Here is a 14,884-nt window from a genome sequence, read left to right as displayed (position 1 = left end):
TATTCCAGGGTAAGTAGATGTTGCAATATAAGATGTTGCCACTAAACTTGGAGCAAGCTAAATTTCTATTGATATTGTATCATTCGTAATATGGTATCACACTGTGCACAATCTGCAAAAACGTAATTTAAAATATACAACGAAAAAATATGCAATCTATTCCATTTTGCTCCAGTGCAGATTTAAAGTAGTTTTTTCTTATAATTCAGCTAAGAGGTCACAATCAAACTTGAATTCTGAATGCCGTGAAAATTCACGGTGATTAATAGTTTAAATGTAAAGTTACTCCAGATTTCTCCTGGCAGATTTCGCAACTGATTCCAGTTGTTTATGTGGATTTGTCACATTGACAAGCCGAAAGCTTCTTGGTTAAAAAGTGTTTTCTGTATGAGCTGTGCTTTCTACTTGCTAATGTGACCACATCTTCATTAATGGAAGTCAATGGAATGAAAAGTGTAGTCTGACCAATTACCTTAATAAATTACCTTTATTTCAATAGTAATTTGTGTGATTGAGTTTTTCCGAAAAAGGCGAAAAGTTTCCCCAAGCACATTTTGCTCATGTTCAAATTAGTTCCATGAAATTTGGCAAAAATCGGCCCATTTTCGACTTCCTGATTGTGACTGCACCTTTACAGTGTAACTCTGTGGGCCAAGTGTTGTTTGAGCCCATTGAGCTCAACGTCTTTGACCTAAAATAAAAAATAAATTTATGCATTTAGCAGACGCTTTTATCCAAAGCGACTTACAGTGCATTCAGGCTATCATTTTTTACATATCATGTGTTCCCGGGGAATCGAATCCCCAAACTTGATAGCGCAGTGCTCTACCAATTGAGCTACAGGAACACTAGACTTGTTCTCGAATATTCCTTATGGTACCGATATTATTGAGTTTGATGCTGTGCCTTGTATGGTCCCATTAAAAAATGGTACATGGTGTTAAGAAGGGCGATAACAAGTATCATTTCTTGGCAAAATTTTATTGAGCGAAATCCAGCCTTTTCAATAGAAATATGTGTGATTATGGAGTTAAAGTGAAAAAAAAAAGTGAAGTGACATTCAGCCAAGTATGGTGACCCATACTCAGAATTTGTGCTCTGCATTTAACCCATCCGAAATGCACACACACAGAGCAGTGAACACACACACACACACTGTGAGCACACACCCGGAGCAGTGGGCAGCCATTTATGCTGCGGCACCCGGGGAGCAGTTGGGGGTTTGATGCCTTGCTCAAGGGCACCTAAGTCGTGGTATTGAAGGTGGAGAGAGAACTGTACATGCCGGCCCGGGACTCGAACTCACAACCTTTCGATTGGGAGTCCGACTCTCTAACCATTAGGCCACGACTTCCCACTTTGTGGGGACTTTGTGTAAGGGCACAAAAAGTTCCTTCACAGATTTTGTGGTATTGACATCCATCAGTGTTTCTTTTTTGCCCACAAAATTTGGCTAATGTGACAGGCCTTTAGAACAGCTCCACTTCCTGAGCCAGATGAAATTCAGTGGCTGTTGTAGTGGAGTTTGGTAGCAGTTCATAACCAAATATCAATATGGAGTGTGTTTGAAGAGTAGTTCAAAAGTACTGCATAAAACCAGTTGTTGCTTAGTAAGCAGTGTGATTGGTTCATTCATAAATACTGTATATCTGAATCATCTATGCTGTAAATAAGATTGAATATGTTTATCGGAGTGTTTGGGGGAGGGGTGCTTGTTCATTTTAAAGATTAAGGTTATAATTAAAGTTTGCTTGTTTTTTATGTTATGAGAATGTCGTTTTTCCTAGTCTCTGTTTTTGTGTGTCACCTTTTTGTTCTTTAAAAAATTATTTAAATTAGAATCCAATTATCTCTAGGTGGCAGATGCATAAAACGCGACAGTTACAAGAAATTAAAATATCCCTAACCCTGTCTCATGAGAAAGTCTAGCTATTTTAAGATGTGGTGATATAATTTGATTTGGATGGAAACATGATTTCGGAATGAAAGAAAGCAAGCATGACGGTCATTAGGCCTTGTGCAAATTCTATCAAAACATAATATTTCATACAAATTAGCCACCAAAACATAACAGTTACTAATTGCTTTGTGAATGTTATACTGGTATAGAGCATTAAAGACTAGTTGAAGGTCTGGTCTACAATCTACTTAATCTGGTTTTGAGAAGATTTAAGATAAAAGCGTAAAATAAAATAAAAAATGGTAGTAATTCTTATTTTTGATTATTATTAAGTAATACAGCCTTAAATGTAATAAAGAAGTTTGTTTGTGAAATGTTTCTATATTTTAATAATACATTTTAGTTTTAAAATATTTCTGTCACTAGTTAAAAACTAATTATCGTAATCTTACATTTTTACATAATTATACCATTGCACATTTAAAATTCAGGTCTTCCATTTTAAAGAGCGAGTTTGATCATAACACTTTTTTTTTTTTTTTTGCAGTCAGTGTAGACACGACTTAAGGTGTACATTTTCCTACAATAAAAAGACCTATAGAATGTCTAATTGATGGTGTTAAATGTTAAAACTGTTTAATAAATCTTTAGTTTGTAATTGGCATTTTTTATAAATCTCACAAACTACCTGTATTTTATAGTGACATTTAAAAATTAATTTTATTGCTTTAACATTTTAGTGAATTAAACAGTTCAACAACAATGTAACCATTTAAAAACATTTATTTAAACTGTTGTGTTTTAATTATTAAATTGACAACTTGTTCCTTAATTAAATTTGCGTCGCTCCTGCTAAACGAGGTTGAGGTTATTAGAAAATGTTATTTTTTTAATTTATATATATTTTCCACACTGTGCACTTCTCCCATTCTTCACAATCTCCTCTTCTCACCTGCAGATGTCAGCGGGATTGATTGTATTTACTATCACAACAAATTAGAATATGGTGACATGCCAATCAGCTAATCAACTCAGAACACCTGAAAAGGTTTCCTGAGTCTTCAAAATGGTCTCTCAGTTTGGTTCACTAGGCTACACAATCATGGGGAAGACTGCTGATCTGACAGTTTTCCAGAAGACAATCATTGACACCCTTCATAAGGACGGTAAGCCACAAACATTCATTGCCAAAGAAGCTGGCTGTTCACAGAGTGCTGTATCTAATAGAAAGTTGAGTGGAAGGAAAAAGTGTGGAAGAAGATGATTCACAACCAACTGAGAAAACCACAGCCTTATGAGGATTGTCAAGCAAAATCGATTCAAGAATTTTGTTGAACTTCACAAGGAATGGACTGAGGCTTGAGTCAAGGCACACAGAAGTGTCAAGGAATTTGGCTACAGTTGTCGTATTCCTCGTTAAGCCACTTCTGAACCACAGACAAGATCAGAGGCATCTTACCTGGGCTAAGGAGAAGAAGAACTGGACGGTTACCCAGTTGTCCAAAGTCCTCTTTTCAGATGAGAGCAAGTTTTGTATTTAATTTGGATACGAAGGTCCTAGAGTCTGGAGGAACGGTGAAGCTCATAACCCAAGTTGCTTGAAGTCCAGTGTTAAGTTTGTGATGATGTGGGGTGCAATGTCATCTGCTGGTGTTGGTCCATTGTGTTTTTTGGAAACCAAAGTCACTGCAGCCGTTTACCAAGAAATTTTGGAGCACTTCATGCATCCTTCTGCTGACCAGCTTTATGAAGATGATGATTTCATTTTCCAGCAGGATTTGGCCATGACCCTGATGTTGGTGTGCTTGACTGGCCAGCAAACTCATCAGACCTGAACCCCAGAGAGAATCTATGGGGTATTGTCATGAGGAAGATGAGAAATAAGAGACCAAACAATGCAGATGAGCTGAAGGCCACTGTAAAAGAAACCTGGGCTTCCATACCACCTCAGCAGTGCCAAAAACTGATCACCTTCATGCCACGCTGAATTGAGCCAGTAATTAAAGCAAAAGGAGCCCCTACCAAGTATTGAGTACATGTACAGTAAATGAACACACTCTCCAGAAGGCCAACAATTCACTTTTTTTTTAGGTCTCATGAAGAATTGTTGTGAATTGGTGGGTTTTTGGTAAATGTGAGCCAAGTTTCACAATTTGAGTAGAATTACTGAAATAAACTTTTCCATGCCATTCTAATTTATTGAGAGGCACCTGTAATGGTAACTCGTCATTGTGCTGTTTGTATGTGCCTTAACTTAGTTTATTAAACTATCGGCACATATTAATGAATTTATTTAATGTGCGTTTTACATTCGCTCGTTCCCTTTATAATCAGAGGCTAAAATACATTACTGGTAACTAATTACTTCGTCAAATATTTGCATACTCGTCAGTCTCCGATAGATGGCAGTATAGCACATCAAAAAAATAATAATCTCAGAACACTCAATTGTTCTCAATTGCTCAACGCAATATGCTTATATGAAATACAGTTTTAATTTTCTTTATTTCACCTGTATGGATATATACACTGACAGCAACACACACGTGACAGTAACACAACTTACATCAACTTTTACTCCGGAATCTCTCAGGGACAAATAGGCAGATCTAGAATAATTTGGACTAAAGGCAGAATAGAAAATAAAAGACAATATAAAACATACACATACAAAATAAAGACTGATTCTCATAGCAACTCATGAATGAAACTGCAGTGGAGCGTTTCAAGGCTGAGCAGTTGCCATAGAGCTCTTGGCGCGAGGGAACCGCCGCCACAAAAGGGGAAATTAAAGGTAGACCATCTTTTGTCACCCCCCCCCCCCCATTCTTCCACTCAGCCTTGTTCTCTAAAACGCTCGCTAATCACTGGCTCGAGTTCTCCATAAAACCAACAGACTTGAAACAAGCAGAAACAGAGTGCTTAGATGCCTGGAATGACTGGTTAGTTCATAACATTTACTATAAAATAGATGCATAATGTACACAATACAAAACAATCTTCACAGGTTTTGACTGGATATAGTTAACATTTGATTTGAATGTTTCATTAAATTAGCTGGACATGTTTGGGGAGGATTTTGATAAAATCAAGTTATTTATATATATACATATATATATATATATATATATATATACACAGTAGTGCCGCCCATGGATTTTGAATTTACAGGACCGAAACTTCTGAGCCACGGCGGATTTTGGCCAAAGTGATGCTATTATCTGTGTTAGTGTTAATGAACGGACTTGGAAAGGTTGCTATTCCGAGACATTGAAGTCTAATGTACTATAAAATCGCTGAAGTATTCAATTCTGGCTATGCCAATGAATAAATAGGTCAATAACCGGGGAGGTTTAATAAACATAGCAATTTGAACAGAATAACAACATCCTTCAACGTGGACATGGAGTTTAAAGAAAGGGTGAAATGTTGGTGGATGTATTACAGCAAGACTTCCATTCACGCGAATAATATGGCTTGGCTGCAGCAGGGTGGGCGGAGCCTGTGGAGATGGGTGGAGCCTGCAGCATAGGTGGCTGATTGATTGACAGGCTCGTTATTCCAAAGACTGCAGCATGAGGAGCTGCTTGAGCACCTTCGTCTGGCTGGTCTCTCTGATCTCTCCTGCCAGAAACATCTCGTCCACCACTGTGTACACCTGAAACACACCCATGATCAAAACTGCCTCGTTACTGATACTCAAATATTCTTAGTAATATTTCAAGATAACCTCAGGACTGAATCATCTTAAGTTCACTTGATTATCCATATATATACATGAATATACATTAAAATGTATCATGCTTATTTGTAAATCTCTCAATTATTTTATTTAACTGTATTACAAGTTTTGCTCCCGCAATAAAAACAACGGAGCATTGATCAGAAACGAAATATTTCAATATCTTACTGTAATAAAATAGCAGTTATTTACTAGAAATGATATTTATGTGCATTTTATGCAAGTCGTCTTGTTATACCATTATAAAGATCTCGCTCATTTAAATGACAAGCAATAAGAATTTCATACTTTTTGGCCATATTAATATCCGCAACTGCACTAAACAGCATATTTCTCCTCAGTTTGGGCCTCTGAATAAAAACGTGCTTTTTATCCTACTCCGATATCAGCTTCATATTCTCCTTTAAGCCATAAAAGCCTGAGGTCTCAAAAATGTTTGACCATGTGTAAATCTTCAATAAATTGTTGTATTTCAAATGAGATCTTTCCGACTATTATTTCACATAGCAGGCTTTACAGGGTTAACAAAATTGAAATCGGATCAGCGTGTGGGCCAAACCGTTCATGCAGTAGGCGGAATCAGAAATACATCAGGTAATTAGCGGAGGAGAAATCAAATGCAATTAACTGTGGCAACTCTTTTTTCTATAATTGCTCATGGTTTTCCTTCAGCGGCAGACGGTGGATGTTCTTAATTGTATGACTGTTGTAATTATGTATAAAATACCTGTTGCCATGGAGCTGATTTGCTGCTGAATCAGAGCTAATTACATCTTTTTCTCTCACTAGTTTTGAGCCTTTTTTCTAAATGTTCCTTTTGCTGAAACACTCCACGGATAGATGCAACCTAGCATTTAACTAAACAATAAGGCCTCTTGATTGTTTAAGGTAAATCACGTCAGTTATTTTTGTATTTATTTTTTTGAAATGTGTATATCTCTCTCTCTCAAGGATGCATTAAATTGATCAAACGTAACAAAGAAATGTATAATGTTACAACAAAAATAAATGCTTTCAAACTTTAGATTCATCAAATAATCCTGAAAAAGTATCATGGTTTCCACAAAAATATTAAGCAGAACAACGGTTTTCAATATGGATAATAATTTTTTTTTTTTCTTGAGCAGCAAAAAAACATGTTAGAATGATTTCTGAAGGATCATGTGACACTGAAGACTGGAGGAATTATGCTGGAAATTCAGCTTTGATCAGAGGAATAAATTACATTTTAAAAAATATTGAAATAGAAACATGTATTTTAGATTACTATCATTTTCCACATTTCTTAGCTTTATTTTCAACCAAATAAAATGTAGATTTTGTGAGTATAAGCACCTTGAAAATCTTAAGAACATAAAAAAAAAAAAACTTTTAATACTAATAACTCTATATAGATAACAGATGCATATACACGTGCTTTTTTACAGAAATGTGTTGGGTTAGTTCTACACTTACTTTGTAGAAATTGAAGACCAGGTCTAATTCACACACATTGTGGAAATACTCATTCAAAACCTGTGAAAAAAAGAAAAATAAACACAGATCGCTTCCAATCGATTCATAGCAACATTTGCTCAGGATACACTTAACCACAACAGTCTATCGTTCACCTCAATAAGAAGCAGCACAATCAGGGACAGCTGTTAGCTGTTGACCATTTTAGGCTTGTGACCCAGGCCTTTGTTTGTTATTCAGCAGAGTGGGCTGCTTCGGGCTGGGGTGATGTGGGATATGACGGGGGGTTGTTTACAGTGAGGGTCAGAGGAAGTCCTCGGATCCATGTCACAATGTTCTTGAACTCCTGGCTGCTGGTTTCCCACATTCCAGTAGTCTCTCACCCACGTGGAAAATAACGCTAACAGAAGTGATGCTCCTTCGCTCCTTTACTTACCTGATGAGATGTCTCACTAAAGCTCATTTTATAATAATCTGTGTTAACTGGAAATGTTTAGGAGAAGACACTCATATTTATTAAGAACAATTTATTCATCGAGCATGTTTACATGACATTATTAATAAATCAGGTTATTTCCCTGTAGTGATTTCAAAACAATCATTTGCACATCTGACTACGAGTGTTGCATATGTTTTCACTGATGTTAAATAAGCTCATGCATTATCCTCTCATGGAGCGTTTTGACTGAACCAGCTCTACTTCTGCTGCATGAGATGAGAACACATTTTCATCATTTTTTGGGTTTGTGATATTTTTCCTTCTTTCTTCACTGCAAACACTCGCTCAGTCTGGATGCGCTGCACTTATGATCCCTTCCTGTCACATATCACACATGCGCACTTCAACAAGCCGACAGAAAGCAATTAAATAATGCCAGAGATTTTAATGCACTTCTTTAATTTAGTCATTTAGTTCCCTAAACCTGTGGCAGTGGTTCAGTTTTGTGCTTGCTCATTTGCCAAATATGTCTGATTTAAATATCAATAGCCAAAATGATCCAAGCTGGAAAATCTGATTCATTTCAAATGATTCGGGTCGCCGAAAAATGCTTTAAAATCTTTAAATGCTTTAAAATCTTCTTTTAAATAATATACACGTAAATATTGCTGAGTTTATGATGTACTGGGACACAAAAATAAAATGATTCTCACTTGATTCCATTTAGTAGAAATGAAAGCGTGGAAGACATACTTGATTGGTCTGAACATACTTTACTGCTTGCGTTAAACATTTTGAATTCGCTTGATAGCTGTGGCTGTTTGGTCAAAATAATGATTCTTCTGATTGGAGGTAAATTACCCTTAAAGCCATTTCAGAGCAAATACATACATCTCAAGATGCATCACCCAGACCTAATCGACAGCATTTCTTTTAATGACTAAGAGCTTGATTATGCTGATATTAGTGTTATTTGAAGAAGAACAAGCAGGCAATCACTTTTAAAAACCAACGCAGAGCACATTGATCATGCTGAACATTAAAAACCATCACTAAAGTGAATCTCCTGATATCTCAAAGCTAACAGCCTACACTTCCCTTAAGAGTCTGCATTTCTCATTTTGACTTACGCTTAATAAACGTGCATATAAAGAGAGGTTTTAAATTATGGATTTCGTGCATTCAACTGAGCAGCAAAACACATTAGATGTTATTTTTGTGGGAGCCAAATATATATATATATATATATATATATATATATATATATATATTCTTTTAAATATTATCAAATTTGGCTTTACATCTCTTGCTCACCAATGGATCCACTGCAGTGAATGGGTGCCGTCAGAATGAGAGTCCAAACAGCTGATAAAAACATCACAATAATCCACTCCAGTGCATCAGTTAATGTGTAGGTATTAAGTGCATGTTTATAATGAACAAATAAAACTTGAAATACGATTCCTCTATCCATTTCTCCAGTGAAAACATTCTCTCGTCATTGTTTACCACACCATAATGATGGATTTGTTTATTACAAAAACTCAGTTTTTTCTTCACAAGATGTTACTTGATGGACTGGAGTGGTTGTGGATTATTGTGATGTTTTTATCAACTGTTTGGACTCTCATTCTGACGGCACCCATTCACTGCAGAGGATCCATTGGTGAGCAAGTTATGCAATACCACATTACTCCAAATCTGTTCAGATGAAGAAACAAATCTCAAGGACCAAGGGTGAGTAGATTTTCAGCTAATTGTCATTTTTGGGTGAACTATTCCTTTAAGACAGCTCCTCAATTACCTCAACAAAGTTGTGAATGGCTTCCAGGTAAGCCAGGTTATTGTCCGTCACATCCACACAGATGCAGAAGTACAGGCCAGCGTATCGCCTGTAAATGATCTTGAAGTTTCTGAACTGAAGGGGAAAACGATGTATAATATGTAAGACCAGATAGAAACATCTTGATTTGTACATTTCCTAGAAGAGACCTTTAAAACATCACCTGACATCTATGATGACGTTTTTACCAATCCCATATAAATTATAATCATATTTCAGAAATGTAATACTTAGTACTTTTTTGATGCAAAGGATAATGCGGAGTAATCCTCTGAACCACAGCAAATATAACATGTTAAAACTAAGTGTTGTACCTCTACAAAGTTGGTGTGTTTGGCATCACGGACTGTCACTACGGCATGCACTTCTTCAATCAGCTTCTGCTTCTCATCATCATCAAACTGCATGTACCACTTGGCCAGCCGGGTCTTCCCTGCTCGGTTCTGGATGAGGATAAAGCGGATCTGCACAAGAACAACAGGATAAATGTTCAGAGCTAATTCTCACAAAATCATTTACTTACATGTCACATGCTTCTTTTATGAATAATGACAATGCGTTGAACAATTTTAATAGCTAACGATACATCAGTTGCCATTATGAATGTATTATGTACTGTATTGTTTATATATAAAGACATTATTGATATATAATAGAGAAATTAAACAGAGCTTGCATCAAATAACTAACGTTAGCCATGAGCATTTAGCTTCATTCATTCATTCAGCGTTATTTCCTGTTCTGAACCCGTAATAGAAACGATGAAAGGCTGGTTAATTTTTTCCTTCTGAATATTATAGTCAATACTGCATGTCTAAATAGATTGATTGATGACCTTGGTCGTGTTGTTAATTTATCGCCATGTATCACACTAACGTTAGCCTGTTAGCTGAAAAGAACACACATAGTCAAACTGATCTAAATAAGAGATCGTAACAAGCAAAAACAGGCATCTATACTTACCATTGTGCTCTCTATTTATCGTTCACGGTGGTCTGAGTTATTTCAATCAATGTTTTATTGATTTAATTACGAAATATAGCAGCCTCAGACTAGGTTTGGTTCTGCAGCCGCCCGATATCTTCACCGGACAGGATGTGAGCAGCAGAGGCCGTTGGTGCTAGGAATGATGGGTAATGTAGTTTTGTAAGCTAGCTGTTAACGTACTAGATATCAAGAGAATGTTCCGTTTCGTACTACAAGTACAATCTTACACCGGGGTTGAACGATAGCACATGACTAAAAGGTAAAATTTGACGATAATACGAACATAGATGTTTGATATGACTTTTGCTTGGGCTAGTAACTAAATTAACATATACTTATCGTAATAAAGTTCAAAGTTAATAGAAAACCTCAAAAAATAGACCCCAGGGGATTTCAACCTTCACAGAACCAGGGATACCCAACGGAAATACTAGCTTACAAAAAATGTATATATATAATTCTACCACATTTTGACATCTATCTATCTATCTATCTATCTATCTATCTATCTATCTATCTATCTATCTATCTATCTATCTATCTATACATACATCCACAAACACACACGCGCATATATATATATATATATATATATATATATAGACACACACAAGCACACAAACACGCATAACATTATTGTTAATACATTGTGGATAGAACTGTTTGCACTTTCGAAATTATACAAAAATGTATTAATTAAAATTATCAGACCATGTTAATAAGATATATATAATATAAATAATATACAATATAATATTATATTATTTTATATATATATATATATATATATATATATATATATATATATATATATATATATATATATATATATACATACACACACATACACACACACACACACACACATTTTATTAAATCTAGATTTAATTGTAATTAATTAATTTAATTAAAATGTATTAACAGTAATGCTATTTATGTTAGCTATTATTAGTTTGGTTTTTAACTTTTATATAAGATAGACATTACAAGGGATAATGCTTGAGTGTATCTTTGCTCATTTTAATTAATGTCTTTTTGTGAAGCTCATTCCGATGGCTTGACTATACACATCACAAACAATAGCATCTGGACTATGACCCCCGCAGAGTGAGTTCTGTCTGAATTCATGCATCACAGCCTTTTACGCATTTCTTGCCATATTTCTGCATACAACATATAAAACGGAGAACAAGATCTGTGTTACATCACCACACCTCTGTTCTACTTCAGCTTTTTTAAGGGTAGTACGTTTGTCTACTGCAGAACACTATCCAGATAACTTGGACAGGGTCTCTGCTCATAGTCAGAAGGGGGTTGGGGCTCTGATTGTTGAGATATTGCACAACTGTGAGAGCGAAGAATGTGGTGGCCCTTGGGACTTAGAAATATTTCAGCTGCAGTCTAGAGGTGGGAGCTGAGACCTTCGCAGTTTCTTCACTTCACCAAATGCAGTTTGTTGTGAAAGGCTGCTGTTTTTTCCATTTTCTTTTCTTTTCTTTTGAACTGTGTCTTGATACATATTATTATGATTAACTGCAAATAATTGGATTTAGCTTCTGTTTCTGTAGTATTAAAACCACACTGCATATTGTAGGCCTATTTATAGATAAAAACAGACATGTGAACATTTTAATTAAACTTTTACCCCAAGTCTCTCTGATTGGACTCACAATATGATAGTGAAATGGAAATAACTTTTTAAGAGCTATAAAGCTGACGGCAATTACGAGTATGTGTAAACAAATCCATATTTTTTTTAGAGTTTAAAACTGTTTTTTGTTTTTTTTAAAGCGGGAAATTGTAACAAGGCTGCACAACGTTTGCAGAATTCAGAATAACTTTGTGGAGAGTCATGGGAAATTAAATTATATCGTATTATTATGGGGTCAATCATTAAATCGAAAATGTCATAGAAAAGCGCTTGTCATTTTTAATATTCCAATAAATACCACAATTGGGGAAAGTTATATTCCACTTCCACTTATATTTAATATTCCACTTTCCACCATTGGGGTAAGTTGTCACAATGGAATCTGCCATTAAATAGCATATTATTATAGCATCCAATTTTAATTTAATTGTAATTTTATTTATATGTTGCTATTAAATGCGGATTAGATTTATAGTTTAGAATTATTTCTGTAATACGGTAGAATTAATTTTAAGCATAATTTCTATAATACATAGGCTATATACTATTAGTTTTGATCAAAATCATTAATCAGCCTTTATTTTTACATTTTCTGTTTTAATGTTATTTATTTATTATTTTTGTTATTATTGGTAGGTTTGGTATATATATATATATATATATATATATATATATATATATATATATATATATATATATATATATATATATATATATATATATATATATATATATATATATATATATATATATATATATATATATTATTATTATTTTTTTTTTCCAGATAGCAATTCTACTGCTTGAACCTAAACTCACTAAATGGACTTTTTACTCAAAGCCTGCTAAAATTGAGTCATTGTGGCATCTGTCCCATATCATCTCCTCTGTATATGAAGAGTTTTTGTTACTGTTACTGACGAGCATCTTATTTGTTTTTCTAAGACAACAACAACAATAACACAAACCCTGATTCCACCGGACTGACAGCACCTTTAGATACTTATCCTGGCGTTATAATACCTACTGCGTGTGTTTGAGCGCGCGCGCGCGCGCGCGTGTGTGTGTGTGTGGTGTAATCGTGTCCATGCGCGAGACTACAGAGGAGGGAGGAGAGAGACCGAGAACGGGAGAAGGGCCGCCATTATTGGGAAGCTGAAAAAAACACACACATTAACACACACATTCACACGCGCTCCGTCACTGAATCTCGCCTGTATGCTGGGAGAAGTCCTCTTTCTTCCCGCTGGAGACCTGCGCTGTTCCGCGCAGACCGCGTGCTGACGGCTGGGCGACTCGGGATGTTTTGGACACAACAAAGGAAATTATAAGTGCTCAAAAACAACGTGGTGAACCCAAGGGAAGACACAAGGATACAAAGCTGTTTTTCCCTCTCTCTCTGTTCTTCAACGCCCCCTCCTTTCCAACAAGAAACAGGGATCTGATATTCCAGGCTGGGTTTGCCTCGATGCTTTTTGTCTTTTGAGACGCGTTTGGGAAGAGAAGCACGAATCAGATTGTTGAAAACTTTCAGAATACAATCAGTCATTGAGAGAAGAGATTGCATCGCGTTCGGACAGCTGCGGAAGGGAAACGCCGAGGTTTATGGGACTACTGCTGGACTAGTATTATTGTTATTCCTCATCTTGATCAGTTTCTGAGCCGGTTACACTGCTGGAGCAGATACAGGAGTGAAAGAGAAGAGAGAGGGAGGCATGCTGTGGTATGTCTTTTTCTTTTCCTTCATATACATTTCTTAAATCCATGGGATCCTTTAAGCAAGCTTGAGCTATTTATTGAGCTACTTTGTCTGGAGGGGATTTGTGCATATAGATATAAATAGATACATTTAGCTAAAACGGGTTTGCATGTGATATTTTGTAATCTGTTTATTATTCCATCACCCAGATCAGGAGTTTGTTCATCTTTGCCTCTAAACATGTTCTCATATCTATGCTCAGATACCCAGCTTTACAGCTGTCAGGCTGTATGTGTGGTAAATCAAAGGTTACAGAGCAGTCTTTATGCTTTACATATTTCAATTTGATTTCTGGCAGCCTAAATTGGTTTGTGATAATCAAATCCAAAAATATAATTATTGCTAGGTTTTCCGTGAATCGAGATGGAAACGGGTGAACGAATGTCTGGCATCAGCCAAATAAAGCACTGACGCTTTGACTCCAATCTGATACGTGGACTATGTTTACATGCACAACAATATCCAGGGTTTGATCATATTCTGTTTATGTAAGGCTCATATAAACTTTAGCATGAATGCCGTAATTGGATTACACCCAAACTCTGGTTTGTTAAACCAAATTTTGCATTACTTATTCAGAAGTGTAGACATGAATCAGAAAATGTTGCATGTGTAAAAATGGTTATTATTAATCTTGAGCTTTTTTGGAACATTGCTTTTGACACAAAGTACTGTTGTTCTCTGATTTTAACTGGAGAACTGGTTTGAGGTCCATTCCTGACCTATTATTGCACGGTAGTTCAATATGGTTAATGGTAGCTGTTTATATATATTGAACTTTCATTAAAAAAAAAAAAACAGTTTGAATCTGTTTTATGTTCACTATGAATGTTTATACACAGTCATGCTCTGACGTTACAGCAGATTGAGTAAGATATAACCCACTCAGACCCCTGGGCTTTCAGACCCCAGATGTTACTGTGTGATGTAAAGGGAACTAGCAAACTCCATATTTTCAGGCCATTAATTGGCAAATGTTCAATGCTTGGAGATTATTGGCATGGCTGACAATAGAAGTAGTGGTCATTTTTTTATATTTAATTTATTTCTTGTAGTGAATCTGAGTTAGTATAGTCTTAGTATTTATAATACATCCTTTTTTAAATCT

General features: G+C 35.7%; 2 protein-coding genes across 3 annotated transcripts in view; one reads left to right on the top strand and one right to left on the bottom strand.

Moving 5' to 3' along the window:
* Positions 1 to 5,036: 5,036 nt before the first annotated feature.
* ap2s1 (adaptor related protein complex 2 subunit sigma 1) lies at positions 5,037 to 10,504 on the bottom strand. The gene is made up of 5 exons (XM_059533448.1): positions 10,343 to 10,504; positions 9,694 to 9,843; positions 9,341 to 9,454; positions 7,098 to 7,157; positions 5,037 to 5,558 (listed from the first exon to the last, which is right to left on the bottom strand). The coding sequence occupies exons 1-5, from the start codon at positions 10,343 to 10,345 to the stop codon at positions 5,457 to 5,459; spliced, it is 429 nt and encodes a 142-aa protein (XP_059389431.1). The 5' UTR covers positions 10,346 to 10,504; the 3' UTR covers positions 5,037 to 5,456.
* A 2,385-nt stretch (positions 10,505 to 12,889) lies between these two features.
* arhgap35a (Rho GTPase activating protein 35a) overlaps positions 12,890 to 14,884 on the top strand; it is an 83,577-nt gene continuing 81,582 nt past the window's right edge. The window contains exon 1 of one of the 2 annotated variants that reach the window (XM_059533441.1): positions 12,890 to 13,740. The gene's annotated coding sequence lies outside the window, so the exon portion shown is untranslated. The remainder of the gene's footprint in view (positions 13,741 to 14,884) is intronic. The other variant, XM_059533442.1, reaches the window with a different exon arrangement.

This window comes from Carassius carassius, chromosome 41 (assembly GCF_963082965.1).
Source record: "Carassius carassius chromosome 41, fCarCar2.1, whole genome shotgun sequence".
Taxonomy (NCBI): domain Eukaryota; kingdom Metazoa; phylum Chordata; class Actinopteri; order Cypriniformes; family Cyprinidae; genus Carassius; species Carassius carassius.
The sequence above is the reverse complement of the archived record's forward strand: the minus strand, read 5'-3'. Positions and strand labels throughout refer to the sequence as shown.